General features: G+C 39.7%; 1 protein-coding gene across 1 annotated transcript in view; it reads left to right on the top strand.

Annotated features, from left to right (window-relative positions):
* LOC128685465 (uncharacterized) overlaps positions 1 to 19,189 on the top strand; it is a 175,796-nt gene extending 156,607 nt beyond the window's left edge. Inside the window, exons 9-10 of the mRNA XM_053772005.2 lie at positions 3,847 to 3,963; positions 18,818 to 19,189. Of these exons, the coding sequence (XP_053627980.2) occupies positions 3,847 to 3,963; positions 18,818 to 19,189 (489 nt within the window). The remainder of the gene's footprint in view (positions 1 to 3,846; positions 3,964 to 18,817) is intronic.
* The last annotated feature ends 3,260 nt before the right edge of the window (positions 19,190 to 22,449 follow it).

The following is a 22,449-nucleotide window of genomic DNA, read 5'->3' as shown; positions in this document are numbered from 1 at the left end:
ACAAAAAAAATTTTTACATGAAATATACATGTAGTACATAAACAATACAATGGGAAATGATGAATGAAACATTAACAGCATAACACTTACCTTTATTGGAGATTCTTCTTAGTGTATGGGAGACTGGAGGAGGACAGAGATTGGATTGTTTACAGTTTGGAAGGGGAATCCCCTTCCAGCAACACCTCAGGTACCAATTGCTTCTCTGGGGTTGCTTCTCTTCTCTGTTTCTTAATGCCACTAGGACCACCTTGAGAGTCACTCTAGTCTTGTCTCACAAAGTAACTGTGGAGAGAGCTCTGTTTCTGGCGTCTCTTTAACACTTCCCTAAAATGGTACAAGACTTTGTCACTGTACATATTTCTCACCTTCTTTACCACAGGCTTGGCACTAGGAGCTTTCTTTGGAGCCATGGTAGCTTAATTAGTACTTTCAAGCACTAAAATGAGTGGAATATTATGAAATATTTCGTAGGAGCACTTGAGGGGACCTTCACTCACTGGTAAGCAATGCCAGACTGGCTGGGTAGGGAGGCCTCCCTGGCTCACACCGTGCGTAAGCATCCTGGACGAACTACTATTCGCGAGTCAACCTATGAAAAGCGAGTCCATGTTTATACAAAAATACCCCTATGATTGGCGAAATTTACGATTGCCGAGAACTACGAAAAGCAAGGGACCACTGTATAGTGGTCCAATCATTTTAACAGGTACTTCAGATGGTGTTCCACTGAAAGTGTATGTATGCTTGTTCACTTGTACTACTACTAGGGCAGTTCATTTAGAAGTGGCTCAGGACTTGTCTGCAGAACAGTTTATACAGCTGTTTCGAAAATTTGCAGCTAGAGGATCCTGTCTGAGATTGATGATTTCGGATAATGCCACAAATTTTGTAGCAGGTGCTCAACACTTGATAGAATTCAATAAGAGTAACGATGTTCAATCTCTGTTAACTCAACGAGGGTGTACCTGGAAATTTATTACTCCTAGAGCCCCTTGGCAGGGGGGGCTGTATGAAAGACTGATAGGCACAGTGAAGAGGTGTCTCTGTAAAGTTCTACACCGGAACAGAATTGATTTGGAGGAATTTCGTGCGGTGTTGGTGGAGGCGGAGAATCGGATAAATAATAGGCCTCTCTCGTACATGAGTGATACACCTGATACAGATGTATTAACACCTTCCCACCTAATATGTGGAAGGAAATTGGAAGCTGCCCCTGTCTATAGAGATAATCCTGAAGAAAGTGATGATGATTACAATGATGCAGCAGTGTTGTGTGATAAATTTAAAATGTTAAATAAAGTAATTGATCATTGGTCTAATGTGAGGCATAAGGAATTTCTTCTTACACTACGTGAACACTTTTATGGTGCGACAGAGGCAGTAAATCGACAGAACATTCAACCAGGTGACATTGTGTTAATTGATACTGAACAACATCGAACATTGTGGCCTCTGGGCAAAGTATTGACATTGTACCCAGATGCACAAGGTGTTGTCCAGAATGTCAAAGTGTTGTGTCGTGGCCAGAAAAGTTTACGCACAATTAATAAATTGATTCCCTTGGAATTAAATGGTATTCAATCAAATGTAAATGAAAATCTAAGGGAAAGTGACACGAGTGATATTGAAGGTAACGCTGACCAAGTGATGCAGGAAGATGAAATTGTAGTAAGACATACTAGGAGAACAGCCACTCAAGCCAGAACCGGCTGGAGTCGTCTCCTAAAGGAAGGAGTAATTTGAGTCGTTTAGCAACGACCTCCGTCCGGCCCCAGTGTGGAAAATAATTTCTCAAAATTATGCTGTATATTTTTTATAATGTAAATATACCTGATTAATACATTACTATTGCCCTAACGTGTATTTTAAAGAAGAGAACCAACAGGGAAGCTCTGCACCTGCGCTGTTGAGCATGGGGGAGACGCCATTGTTTTTGAATGTGGTATAGGCACGTTAATTAAATGTGCATAAATTTCCATTGCTCTAGGGGTTATATTGGGCTTAAAACCTCTCAAATAGGAGCCAAAATTGTTGGATTTGCAGTCCTGCATAACGTGAGCATTAAACAGATGTACAGGACATCTTTGGAACCCCAGCTAAGTCGATGTCTATTTATGTTGGAATTCTGGCCAGTATTTTCTTCATATTTAGGCAGGGGGTTGTGTATGATACACCAAGTAATCTCCAGACAAATTGGTGAATGTTATGATTATAAATTATCATTCTGTTACATAAATGTATATGCATTCACATTTTAAATTTAATATACAGTCCACATATTTATATTAATGTTTTACCAGAATTCCTGGTGATGTATATTTCATGTGAAATTAGTATAGGTCCAGAGTGAGTTGTGGATATGACAGTAGTAGGTATCGAAGGGGGACATTTTTTGTGACGTAGGTGTCCTAAAATTCCTACTTGTCTCTGTAACCTTGATAAAGAATAATTATCTTTGTTACCATTTACTGATATGTATCTTATGAGTTACATCCAGGTAAATTTAATTTTCCACAACAGTCTTTATTTACAAACATCTCATTAACAGTTTGTTCACAGTTATCAATATAGTTAATCATTTAAACAATATTTTAAGTAATTACTTCAATAGGCTGTCAATGGCTCATTTTTCTCAATTAAAGATCCTAAACACAAATTTAGGGTGTCGCAGTTAGTTCACCTTGAGACCAAACTTAGCTATTTTTTTTTTTTTTGGTTTATTAAGAAAAGAGTTAGCTTGATGATTATGCAAAAGATTTTAAACCTACTGAACTCATATAGATTTGTTTAGGGATTATATTAATTTAAAAAAATATAGGAATATTGTTTTTACTGTAGGAAAAGTAAATAATGAAAGTTTGTGTTTCTTGCTCTGAATATGTGACTACAGAAGTGTATAATACAGGACTCTTCCTAAATTTGCTTAACCCTCTTTTTCAGCTGTAAAGCTACATTTTTCTGAAACTAAAGATTATTTACAAAGTACTAATGATTGTAGTTTTAGGTAAAGCAAGGGATAAATTAGATTTAAGAGTTTTAGAGTTTTTGCACTGGGGTTTTAGCCTGAGTTTTACGGTTATATTGCGACAGTTTCCTTAATTCACATTAAAATAGTTACATTCCTCATGCTTGAGTTTTCTCTTATTGCTGACCTGGGTCAGACTACTGTGTACCTGGGTCAGACTACTGTGTACCTGGATCAGACTACTGTGTACCTGGGTCAGACTACTGCGTACCTGGGTCAGACTACTGTGTACCTGGGTCAGACTATTGTGTACCTGGGTCAGACTACTGTGTACCTGGGTCAGACTACTGTCTACCTGGGTCAGATTACTGTCTACCTGGGTCAGTTCCAGCTCAACCCTCCTTAGTATAGTACCTGGCTCTCCTCTGGCTTGATTTTGCTTCTTTTTTTTTCTTATTTTACATGTTTTGACTCTTAGCTTTTGAAGTATATATAAGGGTTGGAATGTTTTTTACAGATCCTGATGATGGCGACAGATTTCACTGAAACGTTGATAACAAATGCTTCTTTAGACAAATATTTCAGTTATATATTTTCATGTAAAATAAGTACAGTGAAAAAGTAGGGAAATTCCAAGCGTTTTTATGATTTCTCACAATGTCAAGAAAGCACTTGGAATTTCACCATTTTTTTTTCACTGTAGTTATTTTGCATATATTGATATCACCTCTTTACCGTGATCTTATTGCAACATACATTCAAGTATGATAAAATAGGTAAGATATGAAGTTTTGTTAATTATTACTTAACACTTATATATTGCAATAAGAACATTTCCACAACAATGATGGGTGAGATTACCTTAAGTTAATTTTCAGGTTGAGTTTGTGTTCAGGAACCAGTATGGATATTACATCAGCAACACTTTCCTGCCCAGCATCATGCTGGTCATCATCTGCTGGCTTGCTCTCTACTTCGACCTCACAGACTTCCAGGTTTTTCTCTTACCTTTGCAATATTATATAAGTAGCTAGTTAGCTAAGGTACAAGACACAGTTATATAAACCTTGAGATGAATGTTTCTTAGTGCATGTACAGGTTACGTGCAGCCTTAATAGCTTAGCATAGTCGATGTTTAGTATTAAACCCTAGAGCAACGCTGTATGACCCTGGTGGGTTTAGTGCTTGGTTTTGATTAAAACAATTTAAATCCCATAAACTATCCAAAGTATAACTCTCTCTACACGTGGATCATTAAGGAAGGTTTTTACCTATACACTTACTCTCTCTCTATCTTTCATACATATACTCTTCACAATGAACTCAGGTGAAAGAATCAAATAGGTGGACGAGGGGCTCGAATAGGTATCTTGCAGAGTCGGATCCTTTACTGCCTCGGCCGTGGGAGTATGATTGGAAAGGAAATGGAATTAATACTTATTCTAATATATTCTGTGGAAATTTATTTGGTCCCTAAAGTTCCACAGGACAGATACGGCGTACAAAGGGTTCACAGCATGGCCGTTATGGAACGGCTGAGCTGGGTGGCCCTTAAACCCACCCAAACAAAAGCGTTCTCTCCCAGATTGTCGAATGTGGATGGAAGGTACTATTTAATTTATAGATTTACCCTTCAGCGAAGAAGTAGGTAGTTTATGGTTAGTACATTAATATTAGGATTATTAAGGCAACTGTAGATAATAATAATGTAGACCTAAGACCTTAACATAGGTAGTAATAGGCCGATAATGTAGGCAAACACTAGGTTAAGTTAGCTAGGGAGAACTGGCAGCCCTAGTTTGAACATCGAGATGCGGGTCTCAAAGACACAATAGCGTCCTTCTATGACCATACACCACCTGGACAAGACATGCCGTGATCAGCAGACGGCGCCCCCCACGTGTCTTCACACATGAGACTTGGGGAAATCTGGTAGAGGCACCTCGATGTGCCGTAGATGACCTCCTCCATCAGGCCCATACAGTAAGACAAAACCTCCACTTTCTCTTAGGATTTCTGGCCAGTGTCTGGGGAAAATTGTGAGTGAGTTGATCTGTAGGCCTCTGTGTAGCTGGCAGTGCATGTCCAGTACGTACCAGCGTCTTTTGTCAGTCTAGAAGCTAGTGTCCGTGTCTGCATAGTTGTACTAGGGGATACACACCCACTTGGAAATAGGAATTTCTGAGGTGCAGGCAGGTCACTAATAATGAATGAATATTGCAGGAATTAAGGCTCCCGGTTGCACGTGGTTTCTGAGGGGAAGTCCAAAGGGGCTAAGGCTAAGCTTAGGGAAGTTGAAGATCAGGATATATGCTGCAACACCAAGTAAGTTAGTCCTTTATACGGGCATGCAGGCGAGTTTTTTGTAACATCAATCATTTGTGAAAATCTGTCCTATAAGCCACTTGTGAGGCTGAGGTACCGACCTTAGAACTCGGTGTCAACAGAGTTTGCCAAGGTAGGCGACTCACTTGGACGCAGTCCAGACAAATTTTCACATATTTCATCCAGGGCATTAACTGAAATTCAACTGATGACTGAGTAATGATTGTTAGGAAGTGATGACTGTTGCATAGTGACAATTACGAAGTGACGTGTTGCATAGTGTAGCACTGTCTTGTGAACTGTAGTGCTGTGCTGTGCAGTGTAGTGTTGTCTTGTGTACTGTAATGTTGTGAAGTGTAGTGTAGTGTTGCATAGTGTAGTGATGTCTTGTGAAGTGTAGTCCTGTCTTGTGTAGTGTAGTGTTGTCTTGTGTACTGTAATGTTGTGAAGTGTAGTGTAGTGTAGTGTTGCATAGTGTAGTGCTGTCTTGTGTAGTGCATTGTAGTGTAGTGTACTGTAGTGCTGTCTTGTGAAGTGTGGTGCTATCTTGTGTAGTGCTGTCTTGCAAAGGGTAGTGTTGTCTTGTGTACTGTAATGTTGTGAAGTGTAGTGTAGTGTAATGTAGTGTTGTGTTGTGTAGTGCTGTCTTGCACAGTGTAGTGTTGTCTTTTGTAGTGCAGTATTGTGTAGTACAGTGTAGTGTAGTGTAATGTAGTGCTGTGTTGTGTTGCACAGTGTAGTGCAATGTTCAGTAATGTAGTGTTGTGTAGTGTTATGTAGAGTAGTATAGTGTAGTGCTGTCTTGTGTAGTGTAGTGCTGTCTTGCAAAATGTAGTGTTGTCTTGTGTACTGTAATATTGTGAAGTGTAGTGTAATGTAATGTAGTGCTGTGTTGTGTAGTGTAGAATAGTGTAGTGTAGTGTAGTGCTGTCTTGCACAGTGTAGTACTGTCTTTTGTAGTGCAGTGTTGTGTAGTGTAGTGTAGTGTAGTGTAATGTAGTGCTGTGTTGTGTTGCACAGTGTAGTGCAATGTAGTGTTGTGTAGTGTTGTGTAGTGTTGTGTAGAGTAGTATAGTGTAGTGTTGTCTTTGTGGCGTAGCGTTGTGCAGTGTTGAGTAGTGTAGTGTTATGTAGTGTAGTGTAGTGTTGTTCAGTGTAGTGTAGTGAAGTGTTGTGTAGCGCAATGCTGTGTTGTGTAGTGCAGTGCTGTGTTGAAAAGTGTAGTGTTGAGATGTGCAGTGTAATGTTGTGTAGTGTATTGTAGTGTTGTGCAGTGTAGTGTAGTGGAGCATAATGAAGTGTTGTGTAGTGAAGTGCTGTGTTGTGTAGTGTAATGTTGTGTATTGTCCTGTAGTGTAGTGTAGTTTAGTGTTGTACAGTGTAGTGCAGTGTTGTGTTCTGTAGTGTAGTGTAGTGTTGTGTTTTGTAGTGCTGCCTTGTGAATAGAAGTGTAGTGTAGTGTAGTGCAGCATTGTGTAGTGTAATGTAGAGTAGTGTACTGTAGTGTAGATGTGTTGTGTAGTGTAGTTTAGTGCTGTGTAGTGTAGGGTAGTGAAGTGTCATATAGTGAAGTGTAGTGCAGTGTTGCCTTGTGAAGTGTAGTGCTGTGTACTGAAGTGTAGTGCAGTGAAGCATTGTGTAGTGAAGTGTAGTGTAGATAAGTGCAGTCTTGTCTTGTGTAGTGTACTGGAGAGTTGTGTAATGAAGGGTAGTTTAGTGAAGTGCTCTGAAGAGTTGTGTAGTTTAGTGAAGTGCTCTGAAGAGTTGTGTAGTTTAGTGAAGTGCTCTGAAGAGTTGTGTAGTTTAGTGAAGTGCTCTGAAGAGTTGTGTAGTTTGTGAAGTGCTGTCTTGTGTAGTGCAGTGTTGTGTAGTGTTGCATAGTGTAGTGTAGTGAAGTGTAAAGTAGTGTAATGCTGTCTTGTGTAGTGTAGAGTAGTGAAGTGCTGTGGAGTGTAGTGCAGTGTTGTGTAGGGTTGTTAGTGTAGTGTAGTCCTGTCTTATGTAGTGTAGTGTAGGGAATATTGAGTAGTGTAATGCAGTGCCATCTTGTGTAGTGTAGTGTATAATTTTGTTGTGCAGTGTTCTGTAGTGTAGTGTAGTGCTGTCTTGTGTAGTGTAGTGTAGGGAATATTGAGTAGTGTAGTGAAGTGCTGTCTTGTGTAGTGAAGTGTAGTGTAATGTATAATTGCATTGTGTAGTGTAGTGTTGTATAGTGTAGTGTATTGTAGTGTTGTGAAGTATAGTGTTGTGTAGTGTAGTGTAGTGTTGTGAAGTATAGTGTAGTGATGTGTAGTGTAGTATTGTGAAGAGTAGTGTAGTTTAGTATACTGTTATGTAGTGTATAGTAGTGTAGTGTAGTGTTGTGCAGTGAATCATAGTGTAGTGTAGAGTTCTGCAGTGTAGGGTTGTGTAGTATAAGAACATAAGAACATAAGAACGAAGGAACACTGCAGAAGGCCTACTGGCCCATGCGAGGCAGGTCCAAGTCTCCTACCGGCTTAAGCCAATGCACCCAACCTAGTCAGGTCAGGTCACATTGACTTAAGGGAGGAACACGGCAACCGACCTGGTAGCACAAGCTATCAGGTCTAACTCACACCCACCCACATCTACTCATGTATTTATCCAACCTATTTTTAAAGCTATACAACGTTCTGGCCTCTATAACTGTACTTGGGAGTTTGTTCCACTCATCCACAACTCTATTACCAAACCAGTACTTTCCTATATCCTTCCTGAATCTGAATTTTTCCAACTTAAAAACCATTGCTGCGAGTCCTGTCTAGGCTAGATATTTTCAGCACACTATTTACATCCCCTTTATTTATTCCTGTCTTCCATTTATACACCTCAATCATATCCCCCCTAATTCTACGTCTTTCTAGAGAGTGTAGTTTCAGGGCCCTTAGTCTATCCTCATAGTGTAGGGTAGTGTTCTGTAATGTAGTGTAGTGTAGAGTTCTGCAGTGTAGAGTTGTGTAGTATAGTGTAGTGTAGTGAAGTGTAGTGTAGTGCAGTGTATCATTGTGTAGTTAAGTGTTGTGTAGTGTAGTGTAGTGTTCACTTGTGTAGTTTAATGTAGTGTAGTGTAGTTTACTGTTGTATAGTGTAGTCTAGTGTTGCATAGTGCAGGGTAGTGTATTGTAGTATAGTGTTGTGTAGTGTAATGATGTCTTGTGAAGTGCAGTGTAGTGTATTGTACTGTTGTGTTGAGTACTGCAGTGCTGTGTACTGTATTGTAGTGTAGTGTAGTGCTGTCTTGTGCAGTGTAGTGTGTAGTGTTGTGAAGTGTAGTGCTGTGTAGTGTTGCATAGTGCAGTTTTGTGCAGTATAGTGTTGTGCAGTGAAGCGTTGTGCTGTCTTGTGAAGTGTTGTGTTCTGTAGTGTAGTGTACATTACACAACACTACTCTATGCCACACTTCATTACACTGCACTATACAACACAACACTACACAACACAACACGGCACTTCACTGCACTACAATACACTACACAAGATAGCACTACACTACTCTACACTATACAACACACCACTACACGACACTACACTACCCTACACTACACTACAAAACACTACACAACACTGCACTACACAAGACAGCACTACACTACACTAAAGAAGACAGCACTACACTATACATGACAGCACTACACCTCACAACACTACACTACACTACACTATATGATACAACACTAGACTACAATACACAATGCTACCCAGCACTAAACTGCACAAAACAGCACTACACTACACAACAATATACTACACTACACAACACAACACTACACAACACTACACTACTCTACACAAGATAGCACTATACTTCACTACATTGGACTACACTACACAACAATACACTACACTACTCTACACTACACTACACTACACACCACTGCACTACACTGCATTACACAACAATACACTACAGAACACAGCACTACACTTCACTTCACTACACAACACTACATTACACTACACAAGACAGCATTGCGCTACACTACACAACACTTCACTACACAACACTATATTACCCTATACACAAGACAGCACTATATTACATTACACTGCAGTACACTACAAAACACTACACTACAGTACACAAGACAGCCCTACACTACACTACACAACACTACCCTTCACTACACTACACTGAATATGACACCACTACACTACACGATGCAACACTACACAACACTTCACCATACTACACTAAACTACACTACTCTACACAACACTACACTACACAACACTCCTCTACCCTACACTGGAAAACAAACAGAATGCAGATGTAGTATATGCAGACTTTGCAAAAGCCTTTGACAAGTGCAACCATGGTGTAGTAGCACAAAAAATGTGTGCTAAAGGGATAACCAGCAAAGTAGGCAGATGGATCTTCAACTTTCTAACCAATCGCACACGAAGAGTAGTGGTAAATGGAGTTAAATTAGATGCTGTCATAGTGAAGAGCTCTGTCCCACAAGGCACAGTTCTCGCACCTATCCTGTTCCTTATTCTCATATCAGACAGACAGAGATGTAAATCACAGCACTGTATCATCTTTTGCAGACGATAATAGGATCTGCATGAAAGTGTCATCCATTTAGGACATGGCAAAGCTCCAAGAAGATATAAACCAAGTTTTCCAATGGGCAGCAGAGAACAATATGATATTCAATAAAGACAAATTCCAACTACTCCATTATGGAAAACTGGAGGAAATAATAACTACTACTGAGTATACTACAAACTCCAATCACACAATAGAGCGGAAAAGTAATGTGAAGGACCTGGGTGTGGTAATGTCCGAAGACCTCACCTTCAAGGACCACAACAATGCCACTATCACATCTGCTAGGAAACTGATAGGATGCATAATGACAGCATTCAAGACAAGAGATGCTAAGCCATTGATGATCCTTTTTAAATCACTTATTCTTTCTAAGCTGGAATACTGCTGTACATTAACATCCCCATTCAAGGCAGGTGAAATTGCAGAGCTAGAGAATGTACAGAGAACCTTTACTGCACGTATAAGTTCCATCAAACACCTTAACTACTTGGAGTGCCTGGAAGCACTTGACTTGTACTCACTAGAGCACAGGCAAGAGAGATATATCATAATCTACACCTGGAAGATTCTGGAGGGACTGGTCCCTAATATGCACACAGCAATCACTCCATATGAAAGCAAAAGACTTGGCAGGCGATGCAACATACCCCCAGTGAAAAGTAGGGGTGTCACTGGTACACTAAGAGAAAACACAGTAAGTGTCCGGGCCCAAGACTGTTCAACAGCCTCCCACTAGCAATAAGAGGCATTATGGGAAAACCCCTAGTTGTCTTCAAGGGGGAGCTGGACAGATACCTAAAGACAATGTCAGATCAGCCGGGCTGTGGTTCATACGTTGGACTGCGTGCGGCCAGCAGTAACAGCCTCGTTGATCAGGCCCTGATCCACCGGGAGGCCCGGACATAGACTGGGCCGCGGGGGCGTTGATCCCCGGAATGCCCTCCAGGTAGACTCCAGGTAGACACTACAATACAGAACACTACACTCCACTACACTGTACAGCACTGCTTTACAATACAATATACAACACTACACTACACTGCACTGCACTACACTACACAACACTGCATGACACTACACAAGACAGTAGTTCACTACACTACACTACACAACACTACACTACACAACACTACACTACACTACACTACACTACACTACACTACACTACACTACACTACACTACACTACACTACTCTTCATTACACAACACTACAGTACATAATACACTTCTCAAGATAGTACTACACTACACTACATTACACAAAACTACAAAAGACTGTACTACACTACACACCACTACACTACTTTAAACAGCACTACACTATGCAACACAACACTATGCTATACTACTCTTCTCATTTCTACACTACACTACACAGCACTACACTACACTGCACAACTCTACACTACATCACACTTCACTACAGTATACTTCACTACACTACAAAGCACTACACTACACTACACTACACAGCTCAACACTACACAAGACAGCACTACACTACACTACACAAGTCAGCCCTACACTAGAGCACAGTACAGTACACAACACAACACTACACTGCACAACATTACACTACACCACACAACACTACTCTGCACAAGACAGCACTACTCTACACTACGTTACACAACACTTCACTACATTGCACAACACTACACTACACTGCATTACACCATTCTACACCGTACTGCACAAGACAGCACTACACTACACTACACAGCACTACACAACACTACAATGCACAACACTACACTACACAAGACAGCACTACACTACACAACACTACAGTACACTTCACTACACATGACAGCACCACTCATCACTACACTATATTTCAGTACACTACACTACACAACACTACACTACACGTAACTGCACAACTCTACACCACACAAAACAGCAGTGCACTACTCTATGCAACACTACACCACACAACACTACAGTACACTTTGCTACACAACATTACATAAAACTACACAACACTACACTACACTATACAACTCTACACAGCACTATACTACACTACACTATGCAGCTCTACACTACAAACACTGCACTGAACTACACAACACTGCACTACACTACACAACACTGCACTACACTACACAACACTGCACTACACTACACAACATTACATTACTCTACTGTACACAACACAACACTGCACAGGATAGCACTGCACTACACTGCAATACACTACACAACACTACACTATACAATACAGTGCTACACTACAATAACTACCCAACACGTCACTACACAATACTACACTACACAAGACAGCACTACACTGTACTGCACAAGAAAACCCTGCACTACACTACAGCACACTACTCAACACTACAATGCACTTCACTATGCAACACTACACAAGACTGCACTACACTATGCAGGACAGCACTACATTACAGTGCACTTTACTGCACTTCATTACACAACACTAAACTACACTTCACTACACAACATTACCCTATACAAGACAGCACTGCACAATACTACACTGCACTACACTATACAACACTACACTACACTACCCAAGACAGCATTGAACAGCACTTCACAACACTACATTACACTTCACTATACAACACTACACTATACTACACTACACAAGACAGCAGTAGTCAACACTACACTACAAAACACTACACTACACACCACTACACTACACAACACTACAGAACAAAACACTACACAGCACAACACAACTCTGTACAATGCTACACAACACGACACTACAGAACACTACACTACACAACACTACACTGCACAAGACAACACTACACTACACAACACTAAACTATGCAACACTACACAACACTACACTATACAACACTACACTACACAAAACTACACTATATAACACTACACTACACAACACTACACTGCACAATACTCTAGAACACTACGCTACACTGTACAACATTACACTCCACTGCACAACACTAAACACTACACTACACCACACAACACTATACTACACAACACTACACAACACTACACTACATAACACTGCACAACACTACACTACACAACACTTCACTATGTAACTGTATATGACAGAACACTACAGAGCTCTACAGAATGCTACAGAACACTACACAACACTACACTAAACAACACTACACAACACTGCACTACACAACACTACACTACACAACACTACACTACACTACACAACATTACACTACACAACACAATGTTACACTACACAAGACTATGCTATACAACTCTACTCTGCAATACACTTCACAACACTACACTGCACAACACTACACTGCACAACACTACACTATGCTTCACTATGCTACACTATAATACACTACACTACACACCACTACACTACACAACACTACACTACATTACACTACACTACACATTACACTAAACAACGCTACTGTGCAATACACTACACAATACAACACTATGCTACACAAAACTACACTATTCAACACTACAATACACAACACTACACTACACTTCACTTCACTACACTATACTATACAACAATACACTACACTAGACTATGCTATGCAAGGCAACACTACATTACACTATACTATACAACAATACACTTCACTACTTTACTCTTCGCTTCAATTCATTTCTCAACCCTACACTACACAAGACAACACTATAGTGTACTGCACTACCCTGCACTACACCACATAACACTACACTACACTACCCTACACTAAACTACACTCACTACACTACACAACACTACACTACTGTACACAAGACTTCACTACACTGCACTACACTATGCTACTCTACACTACACTGCTCAACACTGCACTGCATTACACAACACTACACATGAGAGCACTACACATGACAATACTACACATGACAACACTACACATGACAACACTACACATGACAACACTACACTAAACTATACTACATTACACTACACAATACTGTGCAACATTGCACTACACAAGACAGTACTACACTACACAACACTACACATGACAACACTACACTACACAACACTATGCTACACTAAACTATACTACATTACACTACACAACACTATGCAACATTGCACTACACAAGACAGCACTACACTACACTACAATATACAACACTACCCTACACTATTCTACACAACACTACACTACACTACATTATACAACACTACACTATACAACACTACACTACACAAGACAGCACTGCACTACACTACGTTATACAACACTACACTACAGTATACTACACTACACTACACTACATTATACAACACTACACTACACTGTACAACACTACACTACACATGACAGCACTACACAACACTGAACATTAAAATGGTATAAAATACCGACAGGTTGTTAGGTAAGACACATATGCAACAGTTAGGTATCTTTATTTCGAAACGTTTCGCCTACACAGTAGACTTCTTCAGTCGAGTACAGAAAAGTTGATAGAAGCAGAAGAGACTTGAAGACGATGTAATCAGTCCATCACCCTTAAAGTTTTGAGGTGGTCAGTCCCTCAGTCTGGAGAAGAGCATTGTTCTAAAGTCTGAAACAATATGGAGTTGAAGTGACAGGATGGAGCCTTATATAGCGCCAGGAGGTGAGACGTAGGTCACTAGAAGAGGTAGGAACGCAGATGTTGGGAGGTCAGGTCCCTCTCAAATCCAGCCGTTCTCACTAGTAGAGGTTGTCGAAGTTGATTGCAGGTCTGTAGCAAGGTACCCTTGTGTTGCAGTGTCTGACAGATTGAACATTAAAATGGTATAAAATACCGACAGGTTGTTAGGTAAGACACATATGCAACAGTTAGGTATCTTTATTTCGAAACATTTCGCCTACACAGTAGGCTTCTTCAGTCGAGTACAGAAAAGTTGATAGAAGCAGAAGAGACTTGAAGACGATGTAATCAGTCCATCACCCTTAAAGTTTTGAGGTGGTCAGTCCGTCAGTCTGGAGAAGAGCATTGTTCCAAAGTCTGAAACAATATGGAGTTGAAGTGACAGGATGGAGTCTTATATAGCGCCAGGAGGTGAGACGTAGGTCACTAGAAGAGGTAAGAACGCAAATGTTGGGAGGTCATGTCCCTCTCAAATCCAGCCGTTCTCACTAGTAGAGGTTGTCGAAGTTGATTGTAGGTCTGTACCAAGGTAACCTTGTGTTGCAGTGTCTGACAGATTGAACATTAAAATGGTATAAAATACCGACAGGTTGTTAGGTAAGACACATATGCAACAGTTAGGTAACTTTATTTCGAAACGTTTCGCCTACACAGTCGGCTTCTTCAGTCGAGTACAGAAAAGTTGATAGAAGCAGAAGAGACTTGAAGACGATGTAATCAGTCCATCACCCTTATGTGTCTTGCATATGTGTCTTACCTAACAACCTGTCGGTATTTTATACCATTTTAATGTTCAATCTGTCAGACACTGCAACACAAGGGTACCTTAGTACAGACCTGCAATTAACTTCGACAACCTCTACTAGTGAGAACGGCTGGATTTGAGAGGGACCTGACCTCCCAACATCTGCGTTCCTACCTCTTCTAGTGACCTACGTCTCACCTCCTGGCGCTATATAAGGCTCCATCCTGTCACTTCAACTCCATATTGTTTCAGACTTTAGAACAATGCTCTTCTCCAGACTGAGGGACTGACCACCTCAAAACTTTAAGGGTGATGGACTGATTACATCGTCTTCAAGTCTCTTCTGCTTCTATCAACTTTTCTGTACTCGACTGAAGAAGTCTACTGTGTAGGCGAAACGTTTCGAAATAAAGATACCTAACTGTTGCATATGTGTCTTACCTAACAACCTGTCGGTATTTTATACCATTTTAATGTTCAATCTGTCAGACACTGCAACACAAGGGTACCTTGGTACAGACCTGCAATCAACTTCGACAACCTCTACTAGTGAGAACGGCTGGATTTGAGAGGGACCTGACCTCCCAACATCTGCGTTCTTACCTCTTCTAGTGACCTACGTCTCACCTCCTGGCGCTATATAAGGCTCCATCCTGTCACTTCAACTCCATATTGTTTCAGACTTTGGAACAATGCTCTTCTCCAGACTGAGGGACTGACCACCTCAAAACTTTAAGGGTGATGGACTGATTACATCGTCTTCAAGTCTCTTCTGCTTCTATCAACTTTTCTGTACTCAACTGAAGAAGCCTACTGTGTAGGCGAAATGTTTCGAAATAAAGATACCTAACTGTTGCATATGTGTCTTACCTAACAACCTGTCGGTATTTTATACCATTTTAATGTTCAATCTGTCAGACACTGCAACACAAGGGTACCTTGCTACAGACCTGCAATCAACTTCGACAACCTCTACTAGTGAGAACGGCTGGATTTGAGAGGGACCTGACCTACCAACATCTGCGTTCTTACCTCTTCTAGTGACCTACGTCTCACCTCCTGGCGCTATATAAGGCTCCATCCTGTCACTTAAACTCCATATTGTTTCAGACTTTGGAACAATGCTCTTCTCCAGACTGAGGGACTGACCACCTCAAAACTTTAAGGGTGATGGACTGATTACATCGTCTTCAAGTCTCTTCTGCTTCTATCAACTTTTCTGTACTCGATTGTGTAGGCGAAACGTTTCGAAATAAAGATACCTAACTGTTGCATATGTGTCTTACCTAACAACCTGTCGGTATTTTATACCATTTTAATGTTCAATCTGTCAGACACTGCAACACAAGGGTACCTTGGTACAGACCTGCAATCAACTTCGACAACCTCTACTAGTGAGAACGGCTGGATTTGAGAGGGACCTGACCTCCCAACATCTGCGTTCTTACCTCTTCTAGTGACCTACGTCTCACCTCCTGGCGCTATATAAGGCTCCATCCTGTCACTTCAACTCCATATTGTTTCAGACTTTGGAACAATGCTCTTCTCCAGACTGAGGGACTGACCACCTCAAAACTTTAAGGGTGATGGACTGATTACATCGTCTTCAAGTCTCTTCTGCTTCTATCAACTTTTCTGTACTCAACTGAAGAAGCCTACTGTGTAGGCGAAACGTTTCGAAATAAAGATACCTAACTGTTGCATATGTGTCTTACCTAACAACCTGTCGGTATTTTATACCATTTTAATGTTCAATCTGTCAGACACTGCAACACAAGGGTACCTTGGTACAGACCTGCAATCAACTTCGACAACCTCTACTAGTGAGAACGGCTGGATTTGAGAGGGACCTGACCTCCCAACATCTGCGTTCTTACCTCTTCTAGTGACCTACGTCTCACCTCCTGGCGCTATATAAGGCTCCATCCTGTCACTTCAACTCCATATTGTTTCAGACTTTGGAACAATGCTCTTCTCCAGACTGAGGGACTGACCACCTCAAAACTTTAAGGGTGATGGACTGATTACATCGTCTTCAAGTCTCTTCTGCTTCTATCAACTTTTCTGTACTCGACTGAAGAAGCCTACTGTGTAGGCGAAACGTTTCGAAATAAAGATACCTAACTGTTGCATATGTGTCTTACCTAACAACACTACACTACACTACATTATGCAACACTACACTACACAACACTACACTACACATCACTACACTACACAACACTATACTACACAAGACAGCACTGCACTACACTACATTACACAACACTACACTACACTATACTACATTATAAGTAAGTAAGTAAGTAAGTAAATTTATTCAGGTATACACAATACAGTTATATAGAATTATCATACATAGCAGCATATGTGTAGAGAACCTAGGATAACCCAAAAAAGTCAGACAGAGTGACTTATTTCCATTGGGGTCCTTTACTTATTTCCACCTCACTTATTTCCACTACACAAGATGCAGCACTCATTCTGAACCTAAAGAAAAAATATATTCCATTGTGTTTGATTATTAAATTATTGTAAACTTATGTACAATACATTTTGTTGGATTAGGCTAAATTAATTTGCACTTGCTATAATAAGGTTAGGTCAGCTTTCTAAGCTTCTTATGGTTGAAAATTATTAATTTTTACATTAGCATATATGAAAAAAAATATCTTTAAATGTATATGAGATAGATGCCTATTGTCATACATATATAATGACAGATATACTTTTTTGCTTTATAGACAAAAAACACATCTTTCTTGGTTAATTAACACCGGTATGCATTTCTTTTATGTACAGGGAGATATACAGTCTTGCTGGTGTATATACAGTGCATGTAGCTAATGTTCAGTAATCAGAGAATTGACTGAGTTTGGTGCTGTAATTTTGTATATGTGTTCACTGATTATTACAGAACTGTTTTTGTTCTTTTGCTATATGTATTGTAACATCGCAGTGTCCTGACCTTCGAAGGCGAGAATTCTCTCTTTCGGCTTTCTGAAAAGACAAATAAGTGTCTTCAATGTAAGTTAGGTTAGGTAAGATTCATTAGGAAACAGGACAAGTGTTTCCTGATGCAGGTGTTAGTCATATGATGCCCTGTTGCTGGAACTTTTGGTCGTCTGACCGAGACCTTCCACTAGCTTAAAGAACATTTTTGTTCAATTATTTTTCCAAATTCTTTCATGCGGCTTGTTCAGGTACATTTTCTAGCTGTTTGCTGTGATTGGGAGGCTTCTGGACAGATGGTGACAGACATTTGGCGACAGACATTTCACCGAACGGACGAAATGGCGTTCATCACCTAACCTAACCCAACCTAATTTTCCGTTCGGTGAAATTTCCCATTTGGCTAAATGTTCATTGGTGAAATGTCTGTCGGTCATCTGTCCGGCCACAAACTGGGAAACTAACTGAATTAACAAAACTCTCATTACTATAACGATCAATTCTTTCACAATTTATATGAGGCAATTGTCTGTGCCTTAAAAGAAAGTGTATTTACCTGTTTTTTTTTTTCTATTTTATTTTTTGCCTAAAAAATATATTTACCATGTTTTTCTACTGCAAAAGAGAAAAAGAGAACAATTTATTTTGCAGGACCGCATCATGGTGTCTTTGACGTCTTTGTTGGTGTTGGCAACATTTTTCACCCAAACAAGCAACTCTATTCCCAAGACGACTTACCTTAAGCTCATTGACGTGTGGTTTGTGGCGCTCATCTCCGAAGATTTCATCATCATCGTATCCCTGGTATACATCGAAGTTCTACGCCTGAAGCTCCCTGCCTCCTCCACCCTCAAAGTAGCGCCTATGGACGCCTCATCCACTAAAAGACGCTCTCTTTGGGTCCCGGCTCATACAGAGGCCTTTAAGATGAACAGCCTCTTACTCAAAATTTTTTTCGTCGCTACGAGTATTCTGTTTCTCAGTTTTGTTTCTTTGTTTGTCATTAGCACGAGCTCTCTCTAGAAAACTTACTAACAAGTATGGGACTGCCATTAAAAGGAACTGGATAGAATTTACTCAATGAATACTTCAATCTTGAAAAAAATACAGAAACTAGGAACAAATGAAACACAGAATTGAGCACTGAGTCAGAAATATTCGGTAGGACAGACATCAAAAGTGCACATTCCAACGATTAGACACACTAGAATGTTTGGAAAGTGAGAGTGTACTTGAGTTTTTCATAGGGTCTCGTTGATATAAAACACCAGAAGTTATTTTCTATAAGAACATAGGAAAGGAGGATCACTGCAGCAGGCCTGTTGGCCCATACTAGGCAGGTCCTTTACAATCCATCCCACTAACAAAACATTTCCCCAACCTAATTTTCAATGCTACCAAAGAAATAAGCTCTGGTAACTCTATCCACTCATTTTCAAGTCCCACTCAAATCCAATCCCTCTCACTCATATATTTATCCAATCTAAATTTTCAACTACCCAAAGTCCTAGCCTCAATAACCCAACTAGGTAGACTGTTCCACTCATCAACTACCCGATTTCCAAACCAATACTTTCCTATGTTCTTTCTAAATCTAAACTTGTCTAATTTAAATCCATTACTGCGGGTTGTCTCTTGGAGAGGTATCCTCAAGAACTTATTAATATCCCCTTTATTAACTACTAGAGTCGTCTACGTTGTGGTCTACAACAATGTTCCTCTGTTGCACTGTCCACTGACTGCAAATTTAACATGAATTATAATTCGCTGTCAGCTTTAGTTTATTGTAAACAAATTTCTCCAAAACCTAAGTAAATTGTAAGTTGTTGAAAACATATCTGGAGGCCCTCCAGCTGGCTTAGACCCCTGGGCTGCAGCCCATGTGACTCATACCTTAATCCAACCCTGCAAATAGTTGCTGCTGTGTTCTCGGATCTTGACTAATGCATCTTAAGCAAAGCAAATGTTTGAATTTTAATTGTGGTTAGCCTTGCAACAATAAATTTAATATTTCTTTAGCTTTTTTTCCTTATGAAAATATTGCTGGGGGTCTCTCAGTGCCTATAGCCCAGGGGTCTACAAAAAATAAATCTGGCTCTGACTGTATGGAGTCGCTTCAGATTAGGAAAAAATCGCTTCTTTAGGCTTTAAGGTCTGTCGACAAGATTCATATTTCCCAAACAAGGCATACTGGAAACTATAGAACATATGCACAGATTCACTTCTCTCACTTCTCTGCACAGTTTGCCCTCACAACGCACACTTTCTCGAACGTTTTCAACATTCACAGTGAACGGTATGTGTTGACACGTGATTACAAAATTACATCTCTGATTGCAGAATTTCCAGTGTCCAGTGTCATATTACTTGCTGCTAAATTAAGTAAATTTCGGATTAAAATAATGCAACCAAACCTAAAACTTAATTAAACGTAAATAAATTTTAATAACTTAGGGAGAGTGGAGTAAATCACAGTGTAAAATCTTGCTGCAAGAGATTAAATCGTACAAAAACACAGGCATCTGAAAAAGAGGCCGAGAAGCGAAATCGTTGTTTGCAGTAAAAGGGATAAACAGAAAGAAGAAAACTGGAAGACAATCTGGTTGTATGATGGCTTAAATAAGTTATCCCAGAATTGAGAGGAAACGTCCGCTTTTTACAATAGAAATATTATTGGCTACAAGCAGTTACTAAGACACGAAGAGTTAGAATACACATAAGGCACAAGAAATAATCCTTAATAACGTTGAATAAGGAAGCATTATAAAAAACACAAAATAAACAGTAATAAATTGAAAATAAAAATAATTGTAAAATACAAGAAATAAGCAGTAATACGGTACATGAAAAAACAGAAATATGGTACAAAAAACATGGAACAAAGAAAAAGAAGTAATAATTAAAACCAATAAACAGTAATAAGGAACAAAACAGCAACAATGAGATAAATCAGTATCACTAATTCTGAAGAAATAATAATAAGATAAGAATTAAGGACGGAATTAAAACAACAAATCAGACAGCTATAATATTAATAATAATAATAATAATAATAATAATAATAATAATAATAATATTATTATTATTATTATTATTATTATTATTATTATTATTATTATTATTATTATTATTATTATTACGTATTTTTATTATTATTAAAGTAAGAGTGAGGCATTTACAGTTGTGTGAATGTTAATTGAGACAGGGATGAAATAAGACATTTGTTTGGAAAATTAAAGTTTGACAAATACAAGGTAATGATTTGACAGATATAATTTATTTAATAAGAGATATGACTATACTTTGCTTTTATAAGCATTGCTTCACGCTTTGTCATAAAATCGAGTAATTGAACGCATTTTGGTAAGTTCTTCATCGTGGTATCATGTCCTAATAACAGTAGCAATGCAATTAGCTTCTCCACAGTTGAACAGTCTTGTTTCACGATCCTGCGTTTGGTTATTGCCCATAGACTCTCAACTGGGTTGAGGTGTGGAGAGTTTCCAGGCGAATTTAGAGAGCATAGCCCACTCTCTTCGAGGAATGTCAGCATTTTTCTGGAAGTGTGACATGGAGCAAGATCTTGCTGGAAAATACTTTCTCCACCAGGAAACTCTCTATCCACAATTGGAAGGAAATGAATTGCCAGAATTGCTTTTTATTTGTCACTGTTCATCGTTCCCTAAACAGTAATAAGCCATCCAGGGCCTTTAGCAGCACAGCTAGCCCAAAACATCTTAGGTGGGTGTTTTGGCATTTACTGAATATACCCATCTCACTGCTACTCCATCTCACTACCACTGATTTGTACCTATGTACTTCAAAATGCGTCTCATCTGAAAATATGACTTTTCTCCATTCATCTGTCATCCATCTCTAATGATTGACTGCCATCCGCAGAAGTGTTTTCTTCACAGAAGTAGTCAATAATTGCTTCTTTACCGGCTTTCTGGCAGTTCTGCCAGCTTGAAGGATCCTTCGTTCAACAGTTGAAGAATCAACATTTACCCCAGCTGAAGTCAAATCTCTATAGATGTTTGCTGGTTTTCTTGAGATCCTTCACACCATTTCTTATGATAACCTTGGCATTATGAGATGTTGCCTTGCGCTTTCTTCCACAATCTTCAGTGTCTTCAGGCTTTCACAGCTCTCCACAATCACCAGTGTCTTCAGGTCTCTTCAGAATCCGACCTACAGTTGACTTTCCAAGGCTCAAATTTTCGGCAATCTGTCTGATACTCAAATCAGGTCCGGTGGCCTGGTGGCCTGGTGGCTAAAGCTCC

This window comes from Cherax quadricarinatus, chromosome 1 (genome assembly GCF_038502225.1).
Source record: "Cherax quadricarinatus isolate ZL_2023a chromosome 1, ASM3850222v1, whole genome shotgun sequence".
In the NCBI taxonomy this organism is placed as follows: Eukaryota; Metazoa; Arthropoda; class Malacostraca; order Decapoda; family Parastacidae; genus Cherax; species Cherax quadricarinatus.
The sequence above is the reverse complement of the archived record's forward strand: the minus strand, read 5'-3'. Positions and strand labels throughout refer to the sequence as shown.